General features: G+C 42.3%; 2 protein-coding genes across 4 annotated transcripts in view; both read right to left on the bottom strand.

Annotated features, from left to right (window-relative positions):
- The window catches only part of LOC121550436 (vesicle-fusing ATPase), a 28,956-nt gene extending 15,971 nt beyond the window's left edge, over positions 1–12,985 (bottom strand). For 2 of the 3 annotated variants that reach the window (XM_041862693.2, XM_041862692.2), the window contains exons 1-6: positions 12,856–12,985; positions 6,367–6,384; positions 4,067–4,152; positions 849–948; positions 615–654; positions 215–381 (exon numbers count right to left, since the gene is read on the bottom strand). In XM_041862693.2, the coding sequence (XP_041718627.1) occupies positions 215–381; positions 615–654; positions 849–948; positions 4,067–4,152; positions 6,367–6,384; positions 12,856–12,867 (423 nt within the window). In that variant the 5' untranslated portion in view covers positions 12,868–12,985. The remainder of the gene's footprint in view (positions 1–214; positions 382–614; positions 655–848; positions 949–4,066; positions 4,153–6,366; positions 6,385–12,855) is intronic. The other variant, XM_041862694.2, reaches the window with a different exon arrangement.
- Positions 12,986–14,414: 1,429 nt separating this feature from the next.
- On the bottom strand, positions 14,415–20,347 carry LOC121550385 (cyclin-dependent kinase 5 activator 1-like). The gene is made up of 2 exons (XM_041862613.2): positions 19,629–20,347; positions 14,415–18,467 (listed from the first exon to the last, which is right to left on the bottom strand). Exon 2 carries the CDS (start codon positions 18,345–18,347, stop codon positions 17,406–17,408), a length of 942 nt encoding a protein of 313 aa, XP_041718547.1. The 5' UTR covers positions 18,348–18,467; positions 19,629–20,347; the 3' UTR covers positions 14,415–17,405.
- Between the last annotated feature and the right edge of the window lie 6,826 nt (positions 20,348–27,173).

The raw sequence follows: 27,173 nt of genomic DNA, 5'->3' as shown, positions 1-27,173 counted from the left end.
GAGAGAGAGGATGAGGAGAGAGAGGATGAGAGGAGAGAGGAAGGATGTGTTAAGTTGCATCCCAATTCTCCCAAGTGCGCACTCCTACCCACATCTAAAATAATTTGATTGATGTAAACCACCAGTCTTTTTCCTTGTAACTCCAGGGAAGGGAAGTGTGCAGGAAAAGTGTGAAGAGTTGTGACCGGCTGTAGTGTTTGTTGTTCTGAATGACCTGCTGGGTGACAGAGAAGCCCTGGTTGTTGAACTGCTGGATGAACTCGCTGGCCATCTTGTCTGAGTCGTAGGGGCTGGTGTCCGTGCTCTTCTTCTGGAGGAAGTCAATCTCTATAGTCATGGCACCGATACACTGCTGGGACTTGTCAAAGTTGTAGTTGGCCACTATGAGGGGAGAGGACTCATGTCAGATATTTATCTAGTACTGTATAATTTGTACTGTCAGAAATACTGTACTGTCAAAAATTAAATAGGTATGTTAAAGTGAGCTATTGGTTGTGGTCAAGATGTGAAGGTACAGTATATTAGGGACTGTCCAGGGTGCAGTGTAAATGAGGCAGTATCTTTGGTCATAGTTTTATTTTCCTCAGACTCATTAATGAAATGGAGTGAATTACCTTCCACCTCCTGTCCAATGGACAGACCGGCCCATTTCCTCTGAGAGAAAGAAAGAAGAGAGATAAGTAAGCAAAGAATGGCAGGGAAGCAGAGGGAAGAGGGGCATGTACAGTATGCTTAAAATATTAATATATTTGTTTTGGATAAATTCATTTAGATTATAAATAGGTGTACTTTATAAAACATTGCAGATTCAGTACAATATAAAGATCTGGAGTAGGTGTGTTTTTTACCTGTGGCAGACTGAAAGCGATAGTGCCAGGGACTATGGCGTGGTGGGTTTTTGTGGTGAACACAAACTTGTGAGTTGGCGTAGTCTTCACAGTGACATGTCTGTAGAGAGAGGATTTGAGAAACTCATGGACATCTGTTCCATATACACAGGCAACAAAATGACCTCAATAGAATATCATATTTACAACTGTTTTTTTTCTTCACATAACAACTATTCTGCTAATCATTTTTTTGAATGATGATTATAGAGTATAGTTTGTAGTATGAAATCAGAAAAATACATTACTTCACAGCAAAAATGTGGCACTGATTATATGACAATTAAAAAAAATGAATGCACATATTTAGATAGCTGTGTACTAGTTCTGCAGAGAGGAAACCGAGGAGATGCCAATCTCAGTCGAAACCCTATTGTAACGAAGTGATTATAGCACCGGTGAGTGCTCTAAGCAACATACTTATATTTGAAAAGAGAATTGAATTGTGGGTAGAACAGCCATTGAGGAAAGAAATTAATCCAACATTTTCCAGGGGGGTGGCAGGGCTATAGGCCCAAATCAACAACATGTTCCCACCCTTCCCCCTTTGACAACCAAGAGGATTCCATTGCTGGTGGACTAATCTCAAATTAGCAAGAGATGTGTGGTCCCTAACAATGAGCAGAAAATATATAAAGAGAGATCAGTTGGGAAAAGCTGCTACTGAAATCAACCATTTATTGATTCCTATTTATCTCTAAAAGACAGTAAAAAATTGCAATTGTATTATTCAACAAATAGTTGAATGTAGTGTGTAGTAACGCAAGGTTCAATGCTAGTACCTGTGATCTTTTTTCAATGGCTTATTTGTAAATGCCCTTACAGAGTCGATGTGAACAGTGTTTCTCCTATTGTTACCAATTGGATATCACGAAAAAGGGGTAAAAGTTTTTTTTAAAGGTTTTAAAAAGAACACTCAGGACCTCACATGCCCTACAGTACTGTATGTACGAGCCATGTTTGAGCACAGTCTTGGCCACTCTTTTTTTGCTTCTCTATACTGTCACACTATCTACCTTCCCACTGTACCGCCAATAAAAATGAAGAAAAAAAATATCAAAGGAGATCAAGTGTTGTTTCAAAATGTTGAAAATTGTGCCTTATTTCAGTGTTCTCCTTAGATTGTGCCTTATTTCAGTGTTCTCCAGCTCCTTCAAGTTGGATGGGTTCCACTGGTGTACAGCAATCTTTAAGTCATACCACAGATTCTCAATTGGATTGAGGTTTGGGCTTTGACTAGGCCATTCAACCACTCAAGTGTTGCTTTAGCAGTATGTTTAGGGTCATTGTCCTGCTGGAATGTGAACCTCCGTCCCAGTCTCAAATCTCTGGAAGACTGAAACAGGTTTCCCTCAAGAATTTCCCTGTATTTAGCACCATCCATCATTCCTTGAATTCTGACCAGTTTCCCAGTCCCTGCCGATGAAAAACATCCCCACAGCATGATACTGCCACCACCATGCTTCACTCTGGGGATGGTGTTCTCGGGGTGATGAGAGGTGTTGGGTTTGCGCCAGACATAGCGTTTTCCTCGATGGCCAAAAAGCTCAATTTTAGTCTCATCTGACCAGAGTACCTTCTTCCATATGATTGGGGAGTCTCCCACATGCCTTTTGGCGAAAACCAAATGTGTTTGCTTATTTTTCTCTTTAAGCAATGGCTTTTTTCTGCCCACTCTTCCATAAAGCCCAGCTCTGTGGAGTGTACGGCTTAAAGTGGTCCTATGGACAGATACTCCAATCTCCGCTGTGGAGCTTTGCAGCTCCTTCAGGGTTATCTTTGGTCTCTTTGTTGCCTCTCTGATTAATGCCCTCCTTGCCTGGTCCGTGAGTTTTGGTGGGCGGCCCTCTCTTGGCAGGTTTGTTGTGGTGCCATATTCTTTCAATTTTTTTATAATGGATTTAATGGTGCCCCGTGGGATGTTCAAAGTTTCAAATATTTTTTTTATAACCCAACCCTGATCTGTACTTCTCCACAACTTTGTCCCTGACCTGTTTGGAGAGCTCCTTGGTCTTCATGATGCCGCTTGCTTGGTGGTGCCCCTTGCTTAGTGGTGTTTCAGACACTGGGGCCTTTCAGAACAGGTGTATATATACTGAGATCATGTGACACTTAGATTGCACACAGGTGGACTTTATTTAACTAATTATGTGACTTCTGAAGGTAATTGGTTGCACCAGATCTTATTTAGGGGCTTCATAGCAAAGTGGGTGAATACATATGCACGCACCACTTTTCCGTTATTTATTTGTTAGAATTATTTTCATTTCACTTCACCAATTTGGACTATTTTGTGTATGTCCATTACATGAAATCCAAATAAAAATCAATTTAAATTACAGGTTGTAATGCAACAAAATAGGAAAACGCCAAGGGGAATGAATACTTTTGCAAGGCACTGTAGGTGTGGCTAATGTTGCCTAAGTAGTTACAGTCTTGTCCCATTGCTGCAACTCCCCTACGGACTCGGGAGAGGCGAAGGTCGAGAGCCATGCGTCCTCTGAAACACGACCCTGCCAAGCCACACTGCTTGCTTAACTCGGAAGCCAGCCGCACCAATGTGTCAGAGGAAACACCGTCCAGCTGGCGACCGAAGTCAGCTTGCAGGCGCCCGGCCCACCACAAGGAGTTGCTAGATCACGATGGGACAAGGAAATCCCGGTCGGCCAAACCCTCCCCTAACCCGGACGACACTGGGCCAATTGTGCGCCACCTCATGGGTCTCCCGGTCACGGCCGGCTGTGACACAGCCTGGGATCGAACCCGGGTCTGTAGTGACGCCTAAAGCACACCAATGCAGTGCCTTAGACCGCTGCGCCACTCTGGAGGCCCATGTCCCAAGTGTTAAATGCTACACCAGACTACAGCACCAGAGTTGAAACACGTAGACCAGGGATCATCAACTAGATTCAGCCGCGGGCCAATTTTTTCTTGAGCAGATTGTTGGGGGGCCGGAACATAACAATTTGTAGACTGCAAATTGACCGCAAGAAGCCCAAACAGATATAATACAGTTGCTTACATTTGTATACAATCACGTGTCTCTCTATTATGCGTGGGAATACTTGGGAAGAGATTTCCAAACTTAAAATCACTTTGAGCTGAAGTGGGGAACCCTGATGTAGACAGTGTGGTTTTCCAGACTACAGAGGGCTATACTGTATAGGGTGATTACTCACTGTCCAGACTGCAGATCCTTTTCGCTCACCACAGCACAGTTTGTCAACGATAGGTCATCTGTCGGGCATCGCGCCGCTTGCATCGTCTGCAGTGGAGAGAGAGAGAGAGAGAGAATAAGTTGAAGGGGAGATATTACTCTAGTAGTTGAGTAGTGACGCAGCATTTCCAAAGGAAAACTAATTTTACATTTAATAGCATCATCAAGGAACTTGGGTTTCCTTGTTGAGACTGAAGCTAAGAAACAACCAGGAGACACACCCATAATGGCCTCTTGACTTTCATCAGGAGTCATTAAGAAACATCCAGTCAAATTCTGGTAGTTCACACTATGGTGTGAGGGTATATTACGAACCATAAAACTTTGTAGCAATGCAACAGTATACTGTAGATCCGTCACAGCATTTCTTTGGGTGGAACATTTATCGTGTTTAGTTTCTCTGCAAATTCAACATATTTCAACTCATAGGCAACAGCAATGTTTGTCCAATATCACAAAATGAATATAAACCAGCCTTGAAACAGACAATGCCAGAGAGCAGCAACAGACAGCAGATACAGCTTGCTAGCTAGTTAGTTTATTTCTTTATTTGATAGGATCTATTCCAGTCGTTACAAGACTATGAATTAATGAATGACATACAAAATACAATGAAACCAAAGACAAATTCAAAACACAATATATAAAAACTAAACAAAGAACACTTCTTTCTTAGTTGCGGTAACTTATCTAAACACAATTCTTGTTGACAAGTTTCTACATTCTCATGTCAGATTATTGCACGGATTAACTGCATCGACATTCTCTTACATAGCTCCGTTCACACAATTCACTGAGCGAAAAGGTTCCAGAGTGAAAAGGTGAAGAGATTCTCAGGGCACTGAATCTCGTCACCTTTGTTTGCTGCTAAGAGCATGGCTTCCAGACCGCCTGTGAACTGTCATAGTATACCAAGGACACTATACAGTACAGATTCTTCCCTTTGGTACACAAGACAAACCTCGAAACAGTTTCAGTAAAAGAGAAAAGATGGGAAAAAGCAAGGACGTGGTTCCAATTAAAGATCCCACAGAAGGCCATGTTACAAAAAGGTTGTCATGACCACACATTTCAGATCAAGACAGAAAGAGATCTTGATGATGATGCAATATTCATTCCAGCTTTAGAGAGTTGATCTTGGGTTCTCAATCTCAAGACTAGTCTAGACCATTTAAAAACAGTCTTGGTCTGGGCCACAATGGCAGAGGTCTGGGTCTGGGCTGATGGTCTATGATGAGACCATGGTCTTTGTAGATTTTCAACTCATGTCGTCAAGATGCATCTTTGAATACCATCTTGTCAGTTATATGGCCATGTATGAGTGAAATAACAAGCAAGTCCAACACTCGCTGCCTTACTTCTCTAATGTCAGAGCCAAGGGGGCCTAAAATGACAACTGGTTTGGTCTGGGTCTAAATAGGTTGCATCTTCATCTGGGTGTCATAAGGTATAGTCTGGGTCTTGAGGGCCTCACACGATTTCTGAAAATTAGACCCTTAATATTTAATTAATAACATAAGGAGACGAATCGTCATTCATTTCAGTTTGATTTGATACAATCCTTAACGTTGTTGTGAACGTACCCTGTGAAGATATGCATGCCATAGGTATCTCTGATTTTGCTCACTCATAGTTAGACACAGGCCTGCCATGTACGCTTGCTTGTCTGACATTTGAGCGGTGGCGGCTGGGGAGCGGTGAGCAAGGGCAGCGGGTTTTGGGAGTCGTAATGTTTGGGTGCAAGGGGAATGCTTGGGTTGTGGCAATTAATAGAGAGGTGCGTATTGCACTGCAGTGCTGGCACACTGCCCTTCCCCATTTAAAAAATCATCACATGCAGTCTAGTCTACCCCCAGAGCTCGCTCAGCCAGAAGAAAAATAAATAGGCTGAAGCTTTTCTGTTTAACCCCGGTCCAAGAGTAGGTCTAATCATTCTTAGTGAAACTGCAGCGGAGGAGTAAAGGATGCTAATTAATTTTGTGCACTCAATCAAATGTCCTCCCCTCTGCATTGCAACTCAGTCAATGGATTTGCAATGGCAGATGATATGTGTATCATATGTATATTGTTTCCTGAGACAGTCACTACCAAGGGTGCGAGCAGCGGCAGTGGCAGCAGGGGGGAAGCTTTCGTAAGACCTTGGGAGTGGACGAGGCGGATAAAGCTACTTTCAGTAAAGCCGACTGACTGTCCAATGAAGCTATTAGACGTTTAGCGGGTGGCGTGGGAGTTCATACATGAGGAAATGACTTACATACATACCTTGAAAAATATTACGACCTGGGGGCCAACGTACGCAAGCAAAGAGGGAGGGGAAGAGGAGGACATAAGACAGAGAATTGAGACAGCCAGGACCACTGTCTGTCAGAGAGCTGAAGCAGCATTGGGTGCATTGATTCACAATCGAAGGAATACCACTTTGACAGTGGCAAGTGGCAAGCGCATGCAGAGAGGGGCAGAGTTGGGGTCTTTCTTATCATTTCACTTTACTTTTGTTCTTGTCCTGAACTGCACCAAAACATGGGCACATTTTGACGTCAGTGAATTTACACTGCCCAAATAAATTGGTCTGTGGCTAGAGTCTTGTTTTTGAAATGTGAGTTTTTAGCATGCTAAGCGCCTACTATAAAGTATACCCCAAATCTGGTAGTAATGTCATTTGTCAGCCATATATGTTTTACAGTCTTATGTAGATCTTACATAAGGAAGAGATTCATTCTTCACATTGTAAACAGAAAACATTGTCTTAATGTGAGAACTAATATGAATTTTCATGAGAGCAGAAATCTTTCGTATTTTTGGTGATCTTTTGTGATGAATGGATGGAACCCCAGGGTTACTGTCATGTATGGCTGATTAAAATGGTAATAGGAGCTGTAGCATGCACAAACAAGCAAGACATTACATGGTTTTGAAAATGTACAAAGAATAAAACCCTTCACATAAATACCTTCATTCATAGCAGAACTCAATGCATTTAATGAGACACCATTTCAAATCAAAGTAGTCAAATCTTAGTGAGCTATGCACAGCCTTTGATGGATCAACACACCCCACAAACCCTCTAGATTGTATTCAGTAAACCTATATTACAAATGGCTCGTTGGTGGTGGTATGCTGCATTCAGGACTAAGAATAGAGGGTGTTCAGTGATCCGTCTTATGATTGCGGTATAAACACACACACACACACAATCCTAAATCTTGATGCCCCACCCAGCCCTGCAGTCTCGTAGGACAGAACACTCCAGGCTTTTTCTCCTGCCTTATTTCAGGAATCCCTTTTCAATATTGCATCAGCTGGAGTCCTGGGGGAGGTATCCATTGAGCTGTATGTGCTGGAGATCAATATGTATAGATGCGGCTAGTAGGAGGAGCCATTCAACTCAGCCTCTAGCCAGCTAGTGCATCAGGTTGGCCTATGTATGCAGTAGAAACATAATTAAACTGAGTATACACAACATTAAGTACACCTGCTCTTTCCATGACATAGACTGACCAGGTGAAACTTAGGATTCCTTATTGATGTCACTTGTTAAATCCACTTCAAATCAGTGTAGATGAAGGGGAGGAGACAGGTTAAAGAAGCCTTGAGACAATTGAGACATGGATTGTGTATGTGTGCCATTCATAGGGTGAATGGGCAAGACAAAAGATTGAAGTGCCTTTGAACGGTGTAAGTGCCAGGCGCTCCAGTTTGTGTCAAGAACTGTGACTCTGCTGGGTTTGTCACGCTCAACAGTTCCCTGTGTGTATCAAGAATGGTCCACCACCCAAAAGACATCCAGCCAACTTGACAACTGTGGGAAGCATTGGAGTCAACATGGACCAGCATACCTGTGGAACGCTTTCGACACCTTGTAGAGTCCATGCCCCAACGAATTGAGGCAGTTCTGAGGGCAAAAGCTGGGGTGCAACGCAATCTTAGGAAGGTGTTCCTAATGTTTGGTAAACTCAGTGTATTTGAATATAAATTATATGCCTATGGGCCTATATTTCATCAGTCAAAGGGACATGTTTACAAAACCACAATATTTATGCAATCAATTCAAATGAGGCATTACTTTTTCCATGGTAGTTTGACAATCTTACCACCATACTATGTCTACTAATCAGTTATTTTCATTATAGGCACCAGAAAAAGTGCATACACAATCTATTTCAAACTGACTTGGGATCAGTTCTCCCAACACCAATCTTCACTTGAAACCATTGTAAGCGAGTCAACAAGAAAGCCATAGGTCAGATTTTGAAGGGCATTTAGAGTCAGCACAGGGATATGTGTTATGCATTCAGAAGCAGCTGAAGACATTATTGAGCTAATATGCTAGGTTTGAAAGCCAATTCCTTTTTCTATTCAGATAAATCACTTTAAGCTAGTTCTTGGCTCTCTTCCCCTACTGGAAAGTAATTACATCAAAGTTAGAGAGATTTGATGGCAGGGAGAGACCATACAGACACATCACTTTGACTACTCTGCGACTGCACTGTTATAGCCCTGCAGGGTATGGTATGTTTTGTAGAGGAAGATTCCAAAAGGTAATGTGCAAAATGTAATGTGCTTGTATTTCTTCTGTGTAGCTGTAATGAATACTGTAGCTGTAATGAATACTCAGGGAGAAAAAGGGGTAGATTCACGCGCAGAGCGCGGCAGGTGTTAATTTCGCCTTCGCATAAGGCAGGAATCGTGGTCACAGGCAGGCAAACAGGCAGGAGAAACAAAACTAGGACTGAAGGCTGACTGGTTCTCACAAACGAGCTAGGAAAAGGCTTAGTAGAGTCAAAACGAACAATACCTCACAAGGCACAAACAGAATGAACTGAACTAAATAAGGAGCTGATGAGACCAGGTGAGTACCTAATACACGTCCAGCCGGCAATGAAGCTTCAAGCTTTTCTCAATATATCTGGCTAATGTGGATACCAAGGATGTCTATGCCTTCTGCTTCCATTACAATATAATTAAACTCACATGAGTTATATTTTGCTTTGTCCGCATTGGCTGATTCTGCTGCATGCTCTCTGTCTGACGCCTCCAGCAGAGATAGAGGAACGCATCACTGCTTAGTGAGTGAACGCATCACAGCAGGGCAAGAGGACACATTTGAAGGTCGCTCTTGTCCTAGAGAAAACACTCTGGTCATCACCCTATTCAGAATCAGAGAGAATAACTAAACTCAACTATGAGGGCTTCTTGTTTTGTGCAGTCTAAACATAATGACATTCAACTATCAGATGAATTGTGTGTCTGATGGAAAGAGTGTTTGAACTGTTCAAGCCTGTTCCACAGCAATGCCCCCACAGCACATAGAGTAGCACTCTCTCTATATATAGATAGCTGCAGCTCACACAGATGAAGGCCCTACACCAAGACAGGGATTACAGATTACACAGACACCCACCCACACTGTACACTCCTACACATTTATATGTGTATACAGGCACGTAACATATATATATAGAGAGATATATGGATATACAGTGCCTTGCAAAAGTATTCATCCCCCTTGGTGTTTTTCCTATTTTGTTGCATTACAACCTGTAATTTAAATGGATTTTTATTTGGATTTCATGTAATGGACATGTATCTAACCCAGGGTTAGAGATACTATTTTTTTTAAATAACATATCGTGAGCTACTAATTTTGTTATACCAAATAGGCACATTCTTCTCTTCTCCTCTACCCTGCAACTTATTGGTGTACAAATATATAGCTGGTAAAATAATGGTTAATAAACAACTCTAAGGGCGGCCCAAAAAAGTATATTAGGTATAGTAGTTTAGTTTACTCCTAGTAGTTAAGTTGCAGTTTGTGGTAGTGGAAGTTTGGGGTGGTTATCGGTTGTAGAGGATGTGTAGAGTTTCACAGGAGGGAGACTGCTATCTAATTCAGTCTGTCTTTTCCTCGTATCCTGTCACACTCTCGCTCTGATCTTAGATCCTGATTCTTGTCCTGTTGAAAACCTACCCCATTCCGTCCCATCTTGCACAGAACACAGATTTTGTTCAGTAATCTTCCCGGTGCACTGTTGTGTTTGTTTATTTACATTGTTGCACGTTACATAAACGTTACATAATATATTAACTCTCCAATTAAAATACTAAGATGGGAGCGGGCCTATGAATAAAGAGGATCTGATGTCAGCATAGGATGTAGATTCTCCTAAACCCCTGGCCATTTAGACATTACTACAAGGCCATGGATGACCACGCATACACAAACGAAGGTCATTCTCCAACGACCATCCACTGTTTACATTCCCTAGGTCTACTGTTCATAGTGAATCCACGTCCTTTCCTACGTTTTCCTCTTAGTACGAGAATTTAGTAAGGGGTATTCATGTAGGCCATTTCCCTCTGTTGTAAGATGTCCGCTGTGTGCTGTCAGTCTGTGATACCATCCATGTCAGCTCTGACACTCTAGGCCCAGCAACAATGTGCAGTGCACTCTGCAAGGGCGAGGGAAGGAGGGAGACCAATGCCAGTGGACACAGTTGACTCATGCCATGTGACCAAGTGAAAATGTGTCATCGGATGCCTTGGCTCGGTACAGGGATGCACATTCTCCCTCTCGCTAAGGCAAAGATTGAAACGCGTCTCAATGCCTTTAATCCAAGTATGTCAACTGAAATGATAATAAATAAACAAGTCTGTCGACTGAAACGAACTGTTGGATCCAGTACACTGATGTACAAAAGCTAATCATTGCCTTGACACTTAACGGCAAGAAGGAGTAGAATACTATCTTAAAGAATGACATTGCTGTTATTTTTCATAGTGTAAAGATTGCATTTTCAGTACTGTCTTGTAATTTCATTGGGGCCATTATACTAGAGCACTAAAGGTGAAAATATTCCTTATTATTCTCAAACCACAGCGGTGTATTGTCAATGGTGTCTTCTGGATACAAGTTTGAATAATGCAGGCGGGCAACAACGTCAACCAATGGAATAGGCCTAGATTTTAAAATCTCATGCTATTATGCCCCACCTATATTACCATTTTGCCTTGAGCTATGTAAATTCAATGGGCAAGCTTAGATCTCCACAACATATAATGGTTTTAAACTGGGAGAGACAGGAGAAGAGCTTCAATCAGCATTAGGGATGGGCCAAGGTGTGGTGGATAACTTGACCAGCTCTAAATAGTGCTCCATCCTGTGATAGAAATCCAGTGATATAAGATATTTGGCAGCACAGTGGCACCAGTCCCTATCAGCAGGCCAGGCAGGGCATAGCTAACCTACGTAATGCAGCAGCAAGGTGTTGTCTGTTCAAGTTGAGTGTAGCGTATAGGTCAGGGGTAGGCCACCCTGTTCCTGGAGTGCCGCAGCCACTTCATGTTTTGGAGTTAACCAACCTGGACCCTGTGTGTTGAATTTAGGCAATCACTGAACAGATCAATTAGCTAAGTAGCTCAGTGTGGTGTCTAGTTGGGACAAAATCCTGCAGTACCTGCGGCACTCCAGGAACAGGGTTGCTTACCTATGCTATAGGTTGTGGCTGCCTGGCTGGAATGCATCTCTATCGGCAACAGGTTGTTGCTTGTCATGCACTGCTTTGTCTAGATTAGGGATGGGGTTGGAGGCCACAAAAAACTCTGAACTCATCATGTAGGCCGCAGTGGCGTGCGGGTTTGCTACCCACACATACAGTCAGAGCCCTTGCCTTTTGGTGGCCGTAAGTGAAATTTTGTCTGCCGTTTTAGAGTTAATTTCCTGCAAGATAAATTAGCAGTTTTACAGGTAATTTCGTGCAATTCTACACATTGTGCCATAGGGTGGAGAGAAATGTTTGCAGTTTTTTTATATGATATCTGAGTGAGAGTGACTAACAAAATCGATGGGGTGCCCAGGTCGGTAATTCGACCATGATTACTACAAGTTTAGATAGCTGGCTAGACTAATAAAAAAATGACTTACCAATAAAAAAATACAAGCTGACACGGGCTAATTAAGTGAATGTCAGTGACTGACATAGGCCTAACAAGAGAAAACTGATGATCCACAACCAAAATTTCGAAATTGCACCTTGTTTATTCTACCATTCTAACTCTCAACAGTAAATTGACCCTAACTGAGTTCCCCAAAAAACATTAATATTTTTTGTTTTTGGAAATTGATCCGCGGGCATACAAAAGCGGGTTGCCCATCCATGATCTAGATAGCGCAGAAATAGCTTTCCAATACAATAAAGCATAGATTATATTCCGGACTCCCAAAACTGCCATAGGCTATATAGCCTAATAAAATACACCCGCGACGTTGAGGTCGTGCTATGTACAAGGAAGCTTGCGAGCACTGCTTTTCACAAATTATTACAAGCACTTTTTGCACAGATATCCTATAAAAGGTTTCAATAGCCCTTTTAAGCATTCCGTCGGCTAAAGGGCATGTAAAATCCAGGATTAGCTTCAACCGACGCACTCAGTTTATGCAGTGGCTAGCTGTAGAGGTCTGTAGTTTCCTAGCGCTGACTGTAGGCTGATTATACAAGACAGGTCAATTATTTCTGCGACCTGTCAAAAACCAGATTGGGCGGGTGCCTATCAAATTGAATGCCAGGGCGTAAAAAACATTCTGCATTGAAATAGCAGAGCAGAGCCGACATTTCTTGCCATTTGAAGGCAGGCAAGCCCCTTCCTTCGCGTACCAGGAAGCCATACGTCGCACTCGGTATTGTATCCTATTTACAACGAAAGAAAATGTTGATGTTGACAAGGAGATATTGAACAAACGAGAAAATATCTTACCCGGGCCGCCATCTTCGCGTTTGGTGATGTTCAGAGGTGCAGCTCTGAATGGTAATTCATACGGCAGTCGGCAGCATTGACAGCAGATGGACTGTATCCTACCTACCTAGCTACGCAGGAGGAACCAACGCTACACACACAGCACGACTGACGAGTGCAACGCATTCGATTTTGATTGGCCGAATTGAGAGTTAGCCCTAGCAAAATATCAGTCCCTCACGTTGCACGATTGTGTTCCCCCCTCCCACTCTTACACACTATTATCCATGTAGCCTATTCTTTGTTTAATGTTGAGTATTCTCAATACAATTATTTTATTAAACCAAGCTATGATCTTAACGCAACATTGTATGTAGCCTAGCTTACCAGTAAATAATATGGGCAAATTACACACAATGTAGCTATTGAAGTTTATAGATTACTATTGTTATCTGCAATTGTGAATAAGCAGCTAGAATCTAGATTCTAAACTGTGCTGGGTGTGTGGTATCTTGCGAAGGCGCTCCTTTCAGCACTGCAGACAGAGCCTCTACATTGGTCAGGACCAGGGACAGAGGCTCTCACACAAACAGCTAGCTGCCCGTTCAGCACCACCGACCGTGGACAGCTCCTCCTAACCACTCCACCACTTCAGAGAAGGACATTCCGCACTGCGGTTGCCCACCCCGCAGCAGAATAGCGTTTGAGCAAGGCAATGCGCACTGTGTATTTAAGGGGGGTTCCCTTTGAGCGAGACAAGGTGCAAAATCGCTAGTCTTAATCACATAGTAAGCAGTTATTTGGGAGGCGTGATTTGTAGATCTGTGATTCTCTGCAATGTAGCCATCTCAAGTCGGCCTGCCATGGATAAGAGAGGCTACCTCAGCAGCCATAGGCTACAGTTTGGCAGACATATTAAGCAACCTAATCCTCTCTTATCCAACATTCCACCTAGCCTATCAGAGGGAAAGGTGAAGCTATTTCCATGATGGTACTTAGATACAGTATCTATCATCTCAGATCTCCAAGCATGATGTGCCACAACGCGCTACTGCCTCGTTGTGGCCAGACTGGGTAGTGCAGGCTCATGGGAAGTGAAGTTCTTTTTTTAAAACCTTTATTTAACTAGGCAAGTCTGTTAAGAACCAATGACGGCCTACTCAGCCCAACCCTCCCCTAACCCGGATGGTGCTAGGCCAATTGTGCGCCGCCCGATCACGGCCGGTTGTGATACAGCCCAGGATCGAACCCGGGTCTGTAGTGACACCTCTAGCACTGCAATACAGTGCCTTAGACCGCTGCGCCACTCAGGAGGCCTACAGGGGTGGCTTCCATCGCCTACAGATGAATGGAAGGTTTTTACTCTCATATTGTTTATACAGTGCTTTATATGGCTAGGGGGTGCAAAGCGTTCGGTCTGTCTGCATTATGGTTTTATAGTGTGTGGTCCCTGGGACAGGATTGGTGTATCCAATACAGTGAAAATTCCACCAAGCCTATCTGTGTAAGATGGAGTTCTTGCTTCCTCAATGTTCAACATTCATTCACATGATCAGACACAAAGAAATAGAACATTTAAAAAGGCTTGCAAATGTGTTTTTTATATAAAGTAAATGTAACAGTTGATCAAATTCTTCTCACTCACATACATAGTCATACATCCACATACATTAGTCACAGATTGCCTCATCTTTACTCTAATAACACTATTTTGACTTGAGTAGTTCAACAAAATTGCACACAATATGATTCACAAATGAAAAGGGAAAATAATTAAACAACCCCATTAACTTTGTATTGTACAAATGTGTTGTCTTGTTTGTGTTGCAAGTGAAAACATGGCACATAGTTATGACTTAGTCAAAGAAATAAGAGGATACAGGGTGAACTTCACCTCTCTCCATAGAGTTCCATAGAGTCCCAGGCTGTGTTCCATTCCAAACAGGCTCAGTGTTCCATTCCAAACAGGCTGGGTGTTCCATTCCAAACATTTGTTTCATTCCCTCTGTTCTTTGCGACTTGCCCTTGCTGAGTTGAATGGACTGAATACGTGAAAACAAAATGGCGGAAACTCCACCTGGCAGACACTATCTCTGTTGCTTTATACAATATAGAAGTCTAGAAGTTTCACTGCCTGTCATTTCCACTACATTTCTACTCATCAGTATTATTGGCCAGTTTGCACATGTGCATTTTACTGGAAGGCCTATAGATAAAGTTTGCAAAATATCCAGATGTCAATATTTTACCAGTCACAGTAACTATCTGAAATTGTAAAGAGAATAATTACACACATTCAAATGTGGTTGGAGCTATAAACATTAATAGCAATGAAAAGAGAGCAATATTCTAATTTTCACTTACTAGCATCAATTTGGAAGCAGCAAACCCTCAGTGGACAGTTTTTCTTTTCTTTTTAGTAACTGTTTCAAGCACATGGAAATGTAAATGGTTGTATTGTATGAGAATAAGCACTGAACCCATACCACACAACTTGGTTCAACAGCAAAGAACATGTCTTGATAATAATAATTCAAATTGTATCTGAAAGTCACTTATACATCAGCTATCTACCGTTCAATCCAGCCCAAACACATCATGCAGGAAGAACATGTATGCAGGCTCTGCAATCTGATTTTCATATGCATATTTTTCATGAGGTTTGAGACTGTTGATAATATCAATGGCAGTTTCAATTGAGCGCTACACAGCCAAGTCAATGGAGATTCTGAAATGGGCAGATAATTAATATTTATCTTGTTACATGTTGCCATTGAGTTCCATTGGTAGAACACAAGTCACTGGCTCTGTCATCTCCAACATACATACACAATACTATAATAATAACTGATGAAATGTATTGGGTGATTGCTTTAAGAAGTCTTTCTTGTTCTACATGATGATCCAAGACTTGCGTTGTTGTTTTTATAAATCCTCATCTTCAGAACGATATGGCACAGGACTCTCGCCTCCCAACCTTGCAGGAGGTGGGATTTCATCAGAACGAAGACTTCATAATCAGTAATCATAACTTCATAATCAGTTAAGGTAAGGGCAGCATTGCAGCATACTGCTCTCAGTCTAAAATAATGTGGGGGTATGTCCCAAATGGCACCCTATTCCCTATGTAGTGCACTACTTTTGGCCAGAGCAGCCCATTCCATAGGAAATAAGGTGCCATTTGGGAAGTAGCCGTGGTGTGCGAACACAAAGCAGCATGCTAGGAACCCATAGAAGCACACATGCATGTCAACACAAGTGGTTACATAAATAACCATCAGTGGGGAGGGAATAGTCTCTTTAAGGGAGATGACTTAATGGAGAATCCATTTTGTTCTGTCCTTAATGGAAACCAAGCAGGTGGACACATCACATGAATTGCCACAATAATAGTCTCCTGTAGTTCTCGACTAGTGTTGTTTTGGGTCAATGGAAGTCAATCAACTCAGCAGTATGTTCTACTGGCCTTCCATATCACTTTATTCGATGAGGACTAGCCTCCTCTCCATACCAAAACACAAATCAGAACTGTGGTAGGTGGTGAGATTTGGCAATGTTACCCTCTTATCTGTTAATGGTGAAATAAAACCAGGCATGCTTGTTGTGGGAAGAAGTGCAATGTTGTGGGGGTAGACTTGGGCAGGGCTATTGTTGGTGGTGAGGTAGGGGGTATTGGCAATTGGTGATTGTGTGTGGAGGAAGTTAAGATGTGAGAGGACATGTTAAGACATATGAAAACGTGATGTCCTGAGGGGACACGTGATGACATGGGACGTGGTCTCATGCGTAGTGGGATCATGATGTTTCTTGTACCCCCATATTTCCCTGTTGAATCCACATGGATCCTCTCTTTAGCTCTGCTTTTGGTTGCTTTGATGACTCTTAGTTTTTCCCCCCTAACTATGTACAGTACACGAGCAGACTACTACAGTGATGTTGTCTGGTGTTTCCACTGTCTGTGTTAATATTTAGGGTCAGTGAGGATGCCGATGCAGCTTGGAGAGGGGGAAAAGGGATGCAGTGGCTTCACAGCTTTCTGAAGTCCCTAAAGTGATTCTCTTGACTCTGAATCTGGACACATAAAATGTATCTGTCTTTTACTCAGCCATTCTTCCTTTTACTCTAGTCACTGACATTTGATTACCTGTTTTGGGTTTATGAGGGGTCATCATTTTCTATCAATGTAATCTTGTCAGGTTTGGCTGCTGTTGAAGTAATATTTAATATGTGCCCAGCCCCAGGCCCCGCTGCATCTCTGTTATCAAATGTCCTGAAGGCAGTGTTTTACTGTTCACTCAACATAAAGGTTATCAGTAATTGTATCTGTGCGATTGTCTGTAAGTACTTTAATGCCCAAACATTGGCCTTGTTAACATGATATATGACACCAGAGCCTCCTGATTGGCCATTATGGGCCTCCAGCTAAACCAATTTCCTACTAATACAAGATGGGAACACCAGACAACGCTCCTGTTCTTTCTGTAGTCGTGCATGCCACCCTGACCCTATCCACATCCCACCCGTCCCACTTCTCCCCTATTCCTCCCTTTACCGTCCTCCCAAGGTTCCTCTTATCGGTCGAGGCCAATCAACAACCTCGTCTTCTCTTCCTCCTTCTTGCTCTCGTTTTTGAGGTCGGCGAACACCTGGGTGAAGTAGTGCGGGTCGGAGTTGATCTGCAGCATCTTGCCACTCATGCGGTTGATGATTTCCAAGCAGCGGTCCCAGAAGGCCTCCTTCTCAGTCTCCACCAGGAAGGGCTTGAGCGGGTAGGAGATTTCATTGCCCATGTAGGAGTAGGACAGGTAGAGGCAGGTGAGCAGAGAGGCTTGCAGTTCCCGCTCGCTGGCCACCTCAGACGAGACCACATCGCGGCACAGCATGTAGAGGAAGACCACATTGGCCGGGGTGATGAAGCCCTGGTCCTGCCAGCCCTGGAGGAGGAGGGAGCGGTCCACGCTCCGCAGCCACAGCACTGGGTCGGTGGGGGACAGACGCTTCAGCCGGTAGCAGCGCCGGCACAGGAACTCACCCAGGCTACGCATTAGCTCGCTGGTGGAGGCCTGGACGATCACCCGCTTGGGCGTGCCCGCGTTCATTGCCTGGCCCCCCGTGGAACAGGTCAGCGAGTTCTTCTTGGCGGTGGCGGCCACGTTGGAGACGGTCTTGGAGGTGGGGATGGTGGCAGCTATGGTGGGTTCCTGCGTGGCGAAAGAGGACAAGTTGGCGCAGGACTGGGACTTCTTCAGCTTCTGGCTGTTGGTGATGGTGTGCTCAGTGCTGACCTTCTGCCCATCGTCGGGTGGGAGCTTTTTGGAACCTTTCCTTTTGGCCGATACCGCCACAATGCGTTTCCATGGCAACACGCTGATGAGGGACTGGCGCTTGAGGCTCTTGGCGTCCTTGGAGTTTTTGCTGTTCTGGACGGCCGTGTAGTGGCCCACAGTGGCCGGGCCATCCTCGAACAGGGCCGCCTTCCGGTAGCTAGGGGAGAGGGACAGAACGGTACCCATCGTTCCTCTGGGGGAGAGAGTTATGGAGGGAGAGTTGGTTCTCTTCTCTGGGGGATCTGACAAAAATGTTTTTAATGGGAAGAACCAAATATGCTTGTTCTCTGAGAGGGGAAATGGTACCTGTCAATAAACAGAATAGAAAGTGCATTACAAAGTAGTATGCTACAGCGTTTTGTGTATGGTAAACATTTGGGATTTGGGTGAAAAATGTATTGAAGATGAGCTGTACATTGATTGCTGAATGCATTTCCAATGGTTATTAAAACAAGAACTGTTGATCTTGGAAAATGCAGGGGTAAAGCATTTTGTATTATTTGTATTAATTGGAAGGCCATATTACATAAGAAATATTACATTAAAATAGTATTAATATTTAGTGTTTAATTCAAACACAGTTTTTAGTTTGTTCAGTTGATATACATCAGACTTCCTATCTTTAAAACAGAAGTAATCAAGATGCCCAACTTCTAACCAAATCAAATTCCTTTGCAGCTTGGTTTGGATAAATCAATCAGTTCCTTGTGTGTTAATTAGGCTATAAATAATTATCACGTTTATTAAATAGCCTGTGTTTACAGGATAGTCAAAGTTGCATGTTTTTTTTTTGTTAGTCACAGATCAATGAATAGACCTTGGGCTGTATAACACCTCAGAGACAGTTCATTCATAACGGCCAAATCTCGCAGCATTCACTATACACTTTTGAAATGAGGATTTGTTTAATATTCATTTCAGCCATGATGTTAATATCATTTATAAGATGTATTATGTCTAATATTTCGAATGCAAATTCGAATTAATCTAACCAGGCCAAACATTACATCGTTACTATTAATTTTATATAAGGAGCAAGATAAGGCCACTGAAGCATGATAAAGAAATGTGCGCAAGCATCCATCTTATCTTCAAAATGGAAGCCTTGAATGAAAACACCATCCCCTTTAGCACAAGACAGCGTTGATATAGATATAGATGTTATATTTGTTGATGTTACATGTTTTTTATTTGTGATATTGATCAATATTGTTTATTGATGACACATGACCTATTATTGAATACATTTTTTTTCTCCAATTAACCATTAACAAGATATGGAAATGCAAGCAAAAAATTGCACTGTGATTTTAAAATGGTTGCTTAATCGTGCCCAATAAAGACAAATACAGTGCAATGATAAAGAAACCAAATATACTGTATTGTTTATAGCATGTTGATTAAATCACTTGATAATGATGCTGACAAGCTGCAGAATATCAACTGCTCAAAGGCACAATTACTTACCTTCAAATCAGTAGAGTCTTCTGGTATAATCCATATGGAATCACGGCTTGTGATCTTTACTATTGGTCAATTCTTGAGTATCTTTTGATGATTGTGATGAACCGATAGGCCTAATAGTTGTTTTTCACGCCGAGCTGCGGCCACTGACACAAGCGCTGTCCACGGTCCTGGAGAAGGCGCTATGGAACTGAAAGCTCTATGAATGAACGTTTCACGGTTCTTGTTGTGTCTGTGTGTGGTGTCTCAATCTTCAGCTAAGAATAATGGAATAATCTCTTTCTCATAGAGGGCAATACCGGTACACAGCAGATGCGAAATGTATTGCCAACACTCGCTATTAGTATAAAAATGTATTCCATTGAAGAGCAAAAATCAATAGCACGGCTGTTATCTCAGTCCTCCCGAAGAAGCAGACAGAGGCGGGTATCTTTCTCAAACACGCCGTAGGGAAAGGCGAGAAAGAAGAAAAGGAAGGTGTGAACATAGAAAAGAAAACGATCAAATGTATACTACAGATTCTTAAAATAGATGGCTTATCCTTAAGCAAACCAGCAAAAATCTCGACGCTTTGATGCAGGCATCTGCAGATATTCGGGTTGGCTGTGAAACTGATATGCAGTCATCCTATTGGTCCGCGCTGTAAGCTGCTGTTTCTGCTATGTCGCTCTCGCAATCGTAGCGCTAGAGACCGTATTGGCTGTGGATGTGTCGGTAGCCAACCGCTGGGTGCTCTGTCCATGGTGCTGAATCCGCTGTATCCAGAGGTGCCCTTCACTCCGTTGACAACCAATACAGTTACGCCATACAAACTAGTTGGATACCCTCCTGTAAACTCAAACCCCATTGGCAGATCAGGACTCTCCGTAGGCCTACATCTTTAGATAAACATGCATTTGTAACTGAATCTGATTGTAAAATTCTGCATCGTGCATCTCCGATGGATAGTGGTTTTTAACAATGGCGAATAGCCTTCACTTGATATCGAGTGCTTAGTCAAAAGGATAATTTAGATATTGTCCCCATCACCGGAGTTTAAAGAGCACTATACACTATCATTTATTTAGGCCATTCGCCTTTCCATTTAATCTCTCCAATGCATGCTAAATTATGGAATTATGTTTGGGTTCAATCGGGCAGCTACCTCTAACATGTGTCCGCTTGGTTGGGTGATGGACAAAACAAAATGCTGGGTTAAAAACAATTCAATTTGGGTAAATATTGGACAGAACAAATGCTGGGTTATTTTGAACGAGCACTTGGGTCATTTCACAACCCATTGCCAGAGCCAGGTTGGGTTGTTGATGCTTGGTTATTGATCTACGATCAGAGATGGGCAGTATTTCTGTTACATGTATTTGAAATACCTATTTGAATTACTTCTGAGTATTTTGAATGTTGTATTACATTGGGCTGAACTATACGCCAATGAACTTTCGAAAGCTGTAATTTGTATTTTCAAAATACTTTTCTATACCATTTCTTTATAGTTGTCCCCCTTTCACTCTACATTGGTATCAAAAGTCTGATGGCACTATGGTGTGATAAGAGCATCTGCTAAATTCATTACAGTACAGTCAAAAGTTTGGACACACCTACTCATTCAAGGGTTTTTCTTAATTGTTGTACTATTTTCTACATTGTAGAATAATAGTGAAGACATCAAAACAATGAAATAACACATGGAATCATGTAGTAACCAAAAAAGTGTTCAACAAATCAAAATATATTTTATATTTGAGATTCTTAAAATAGCCACCCTTTGCCTTGATGAGAGCTTTGCACACTCTTGGCATTCTCTCAACCAGCTTCACCTGGAATGCTTTTCCAACAGTCTTAAAGGAGTTCCCACATATGCTTAGCACTTGTTGGCTGCTTTTCCTTCACTCTGCCGTCCGACTCATCCCAAACCATCTCAATTGGGATGAGGTCGGGTGATTGTGGAGGCCAGGTCATCTGATGCAGCACTCCATCACTCTCCTTCTTGGTAAAATAGCCCTTACACAGCCTGGAGGTGTGTTGGGTCATTGTCCTGTTGAAAAACAAATGATAGTCCCACTAAGCCCAAACCAGATGGGATGGCGTATCGCTGCAGAATGCGATGGTGGCCATGCTGGTTAAGTGTGCCTTGAATTCTAAATAAATCACAGACAATGTCACCAGCAAAGCACCCAAACACCATAACACCCCCACACCTCCTCCATGCTTTACGGTGGGAACTACACATGCGGAGATCATCCGTTCACCCATACCGCATCTCACAAAGACACAGCGGTTGGAACCAAAAATCTTCAATTTGGACTCTAGACCAAAGGACACATTTCCACGGGTCTAATGTCAATTGCTCGTGTTTCTTGGCCCAAGCTGGTCTCTTCTTCTTATTGGTGTCCTTTAGTAGGGTTTCTTTGCAGCAATTCGACCATGAAAACCTGATTCACACAGTCACCTCTGAACAGTTGATGTTGAGATGTGTCTGTGACTTGAACTCTGTGAAGAATTTATTTGGGCTGCAATTTCTAAGGCTGGTAACTCTAATGAACTTATCCTCTGCAGCAGAGGTAACTCTGGGTCTTCCATTCCTGTGGCGGTCCTCATGAGAGCCAGTTTCATCATAGCACTTGATGGTTTTTGCGACTGCACTTGAAGAAACGTTCAAAGTTCTTGAAGTTTTCCGTATTGACTGACCCTCATGTCTTAGAGTAATGATGGACTGTCGTTTCTCTTTGCTTATTTGGGCTGTTCTTGCCATAATATGCAAAAGTTTTCACCCCCCTTGGCATTTTTCCTATTTTGTTGCCTTACAACCTGTAATTAAAATTGATTTTTTGGGGGTTTGTATCATTTGATTTACACAACATGCCTACCACTTTGAAGAACAAACAAACAAGAAATAAGACAAAAAAAACAGAAAACTTGAGCGTGCATAACTATTCACCCCCCCAAAGTCAATACTCTGTAGAGCCACCTTTTGTAGCAATTACAGCTGCAAGTCTCTTGGGGTATATCTCTATAAGCTTGGCACATCTAGCCACTGGGAATTTTGCCCATTCTTCAAGGCAAAACTGCTCCAGCGCCTTCAAGTTGGATGGGTTTCGATGGTGTACAGCAATCTTTAAGTCATACCTCAGATTCTCAATTGGATTGAGGTATGGGCTTTGACTAGGCCATTCCAAGACATTTAAATGTTTCCCCTTAAACCATTTGAGTGTTGCTTTAGCAGTATGCTTAGGGTCATTGTCCTGCTGGAAGGTGAACCTCCGTCCCAGTCTCAAATCTCTGGAAGAATGAAACAGGTTTCCCTCAAGAATTTCTCTGTATTTAGCGCATTCCATCATTCCTTCAATTCTGACCAGTTTCCCAGTCCCTGCCGATGAAAAACATCCCCACAGCATGATGCTGCCACCACCATGCTTCACTGTGGGGATGGTGTTCTCGGGGTGATGAGAGGTGTTGGGTTTACACCAGACATAGCGTTTTCCTTGATGGCCAAAAAGCTCAATTTTAGTCTCATCTGACCAGAGTACCTTCTTTCATATGTTTGGGGAGTCTCCCACATGCCTTTTGGTGAACACCAAACGTGTTTACTTATTTTTTTCTTTAAGCAATGGCTTTTTTCTGCCCACTCTTCTGTAAAGCCCAGCTCTGTGGAGTGTAAGGCTTAAAGTGGTCCTATGGACAGATACTCCAATCTCTGCTGTGGAGCTTTGCAGCTCCTTCAGGGTTATCTTTGGTCTCTTTGTTGCCTCTCTGATTAATGCCCTCCTTGCCTGGCCCGTGAGTTTTGGTGGGCGGCCCTCTCTTGGCAGGTTTGTTGTGGTGCCATATTCTTTCCATTTTTTAATAATGGATTTAATGGTACTCCGTGGGATGTTCAAATTTTCAGATATTATTTTATAGCCCAACCCTGATCTGTACTTCTCCACAACTTTGTCCCTGACCTGTTTGGAGAGCTCCTTGGTCTTCATGGTGCCGCTTGCTTGGTGGTGTCCCTTGCTTAGTGGTGTTGCAGACTCTGGGGCCTTTCAGAACAGGTGTATACAGTTGAAGTCGAAAGTTTACATACACTTAGGTTGAAGTCATTAATTCTCGTTTTTCAACCACTCCACAAATTTCTTGTTAACAAACTATAGTTTTGACATAGTTTTAGATTATTTCACTTATAATTCACTGTATCACAATTCCAGTGGGTCAGAAGTGTACATACACCATGTCTCCTGAGTGGCGCAGTGGTCTAAGGCACTGCATCGCAGTGTTAACTGTGCCACTAGAGATCCTGGTTCGAATCCAGGCTCTGTCGCAGCCGGCCGCGACCGGGAGACTCATGGGCGGCGCACAATTGGCCCAGCGTCGTCCAGGGTAGGGGAGGGAATGGCCGGCAGGGATGTAGCTCAGTTGATAGAGCATGGCGTTTGCAATGCCAGGGTTGTGGGTTCGTTTCCCACGGGGGGCCAGTATAAAAAAATATATATATATGTCTTCACTAACTGTAAGTCGCTCTGGATAAGAGCGTCTGCTAAATGACTAAAATGTAAATGTAAATGTAAGTTGACTGTGCCTTTAAACAGCATGGACAATTCCAGAAAATGATGTAATGGCTTTAGAAGCTTCTGATAGGCTAGTTGACATCATTTGAGTCAATTGGAGGTGTTTCAAGGCCTACCTTCAAACTCAGTGCCTCTGTGTTTGACATCATGGGAAAATCAAAAGAAATCAGCCAAAGAATTGTAGACCTCCACAAGTCTGGTTCATCTTTGGGAGCAATTTCCAAATGCCTGAAGGTACCACGTTCATCTGTACAAACAATAGTACGCAAGTATAAACACCATGGGACCACGCAGCCGTCATACCGCTCAGGAAGGAGACGCGTTCTGTCTCCTAGAGATGAACGTACTTTGGTGCGAAAAGTGCAAATCAATCCCATAACAACAGCAAAGGACCTTGTGAAGATGCTGGAGGAAACAGGTACAAAAGTATCTATATCCACAGTAAAACATTTTAGTCATTTAGCAGAGCGACTTACAGTTAGTGAGTGCATACATTTTCATACTGGCCCCCCGTGGGAAACAACCCTGGCGTTGCAAGCACCATGCTCTACCAACTGAGCTACAGGGGAGTCCTATATCGACATAACCTGAAAGGCCGCTCAGCAAGGAAGACGCCACTGCTCCAAAACTGCCATAAAAAAGCCTGATTATGGTTTGCAACTGCACATGGGGACAAAGATTGTACTTTTTGGAGAAATGTCCTCTGGTCTGATGAAACAAAAATAGAACTTAATGACCATCGTTATGTTTGGAGGAAAAAGGGGGTGCTTGCAAGCCGAAGAACACCATCCCAACCGTGAAGCACGGGGTGGCATCATCATGCTGTGGGGGTGCTTTGCTGCAGGAGGGACTTGTGCACTTCACAAAATAGATGGCATCATGAGGAAGGAAAATTATGTGCATATATTGAAGCAACATCTCAAGACATCAGTCAGGAAGTTAAAGCTTGGTCGCAAATGGTCTTCCAAATGGACAATGACCCCAAGCATACTTCCAAAGTTGTGGCAAAATGGCTTAAGGACAACAAAGTCAAGGTATTGGAGTGGCCATCACAAAGCCCTGACCTCAATGCTATAGAACATTTGTGGACAGAACTGAAAAAGCGTGTGCAAGCAAGGAGGCCTACCTACCTGACTCAGTTACACCAGCTCTGTCAGGAAGAATGGGCCAAAATGTACCCAACTTATTGTGGGAAGCTTGTGGAAGGCTACCCGAAACGTTTGACCCAAGTTAAACAATTTAAAGGCAATGCTATCAAATACTAAGTGAGTGTATGTAGACCTCTGACCCACTGGGAATGTGATTAAATAAATAAAAGCTGAAATAAATCATTCTCGCTACTATTATTCTGACATTTCACATTCTTAAAATAAAGTGGTGATCCTAACTGACCTAAAACAGGGAATATTTACTAGGATTAAATATCAGGAATTGTGAAAAACTGAGTTTAAATGTATTTGGCTAAGGTGTATGTAAACCTCCGACTTCAACTGTATATACTGAGATCATGTGACACTTAGATCGCACACAGGTGGACTTTATTTAACTAATTATGTGACTTCTGAAGGTAATTGGTTGCACCAGATCTTATTTAGGGGCTTCATAGCAAAGGGGGTGAATACATATGCACGCACCACTTTTTGTTATTTATTTTGTAGAATTTTTTTAACAATTTATTTTTATTATTTCACTTCACCAATTTGGACTATTTTGTGTGTGTATGTCCATTACATGAAATTCTAATAAAAATCAATTTAAATTACAGGATGTAATGCAACAAAATAGGAAAAATGCCAAGGGGATGAATACTTTAGCAAGGCATTGTATACCCCCCTACCTTGTCACAACACAACTGATTGGCTCAAATGCATTAAGAAGGAAAGAAATTCCACAACTTAATCTTTAAGAAGGCACACCTGTTAATTGAAATACATTCCAGGTGGCTACCTCATGAAGCTGGTTGAGAGAATGCCAAGCGTGTGGAAAGCTGTCATCAAGGCAAAGGGTGGCAATTTTAAGAATCTCAAATTAAACATATATTTAAGAATCTCAAATAAACACACTTTTTTGGTCACTACATGATTCCATATGTGTTATTTCATAGTTTTGATGTCTTCACTATTATTCTACAATGTAAAAAATAGTAAAAATAAAGAACAACCCTTGAATGAGTAGGTGTGTCCAAACTTTTGACTGGTAGTGTAAATGTAAATGTATATGTAAAATGAATAATTGCAAAGCATGCTGAGTATTACTCAAATGAGCTCTGCCCCGAAACAAGGCCAATGAAAATACCCAGTGTGCTTTGCAGTTGTTCATTTTCACATATACATTTAGGTAATTTAGCAGACGCTCTTATCCAGAGTGTCAATGTATTCAACTAAGGTAGATAAACAACAACATAACACAGTCATAAAGTAAAACGTTTCTGTAACCATTACTGAGAATGTTATTTCTGTTCGGCCAGATACTTGCACATTTATTTTTGTATTTTAAAACACAAAACACATTCATTTTAATTTCATACAATACTTTGCAAAAGTATCTTGTATTTTATTTTGATACATTGGTCTTTAGGGTATTTTGTAGTTGTATTTTGTAATTGTAATTTATGCCCATCCCTGGCCACATATGACTGGGACAAATCCACTTGAACTGGTAATTACTAGTGGGGAACTCGTCTTTCATCCTGAGATCCCACTTCTCCCACATGCTGACCTCTGACATCACCTACTAAGGAAATTACCTCAATAACAGCATTTGACAGTTAAATGCAACAACAAAATATTATTTATAAAAAGCAATCTATTAATATGGTTTTTGAACACTATAATTTGTTTACAAGCATGATAGCTGTACTTTTAGTTCATGGTTTAAGCAGCTGTTGGCCATTAGCCAATCTGCGTTTCTCAACAAGTTCAAAGCATGTGAATGCATCCAACCGGTATTTATGACTTCACAACTGGTAAATTCCCACCTCCCACTTGGTTATGAATGCAGCATA

This window comes from Coregonus clupeaformis, chromosome 35, assembly GCF_020615455.1.
Source record: "Coregonus clupeaformis isolate EN_2021a chromosome 35, ASM2061545v1, whole genome shotgun sequence".
Classification (NCBI taxonomy): domain Eukaryota; kingdom Metazoa; phylum Chordata; class Actinopteri; order Salmoniformes; family Salmonidae; genus Coregonus; species Coregonus clupeaformis.
Note: the sequence above shows the minus strand (reverse complement) of the source record. Positions and strands in the feature narration are given on the sequence as shown.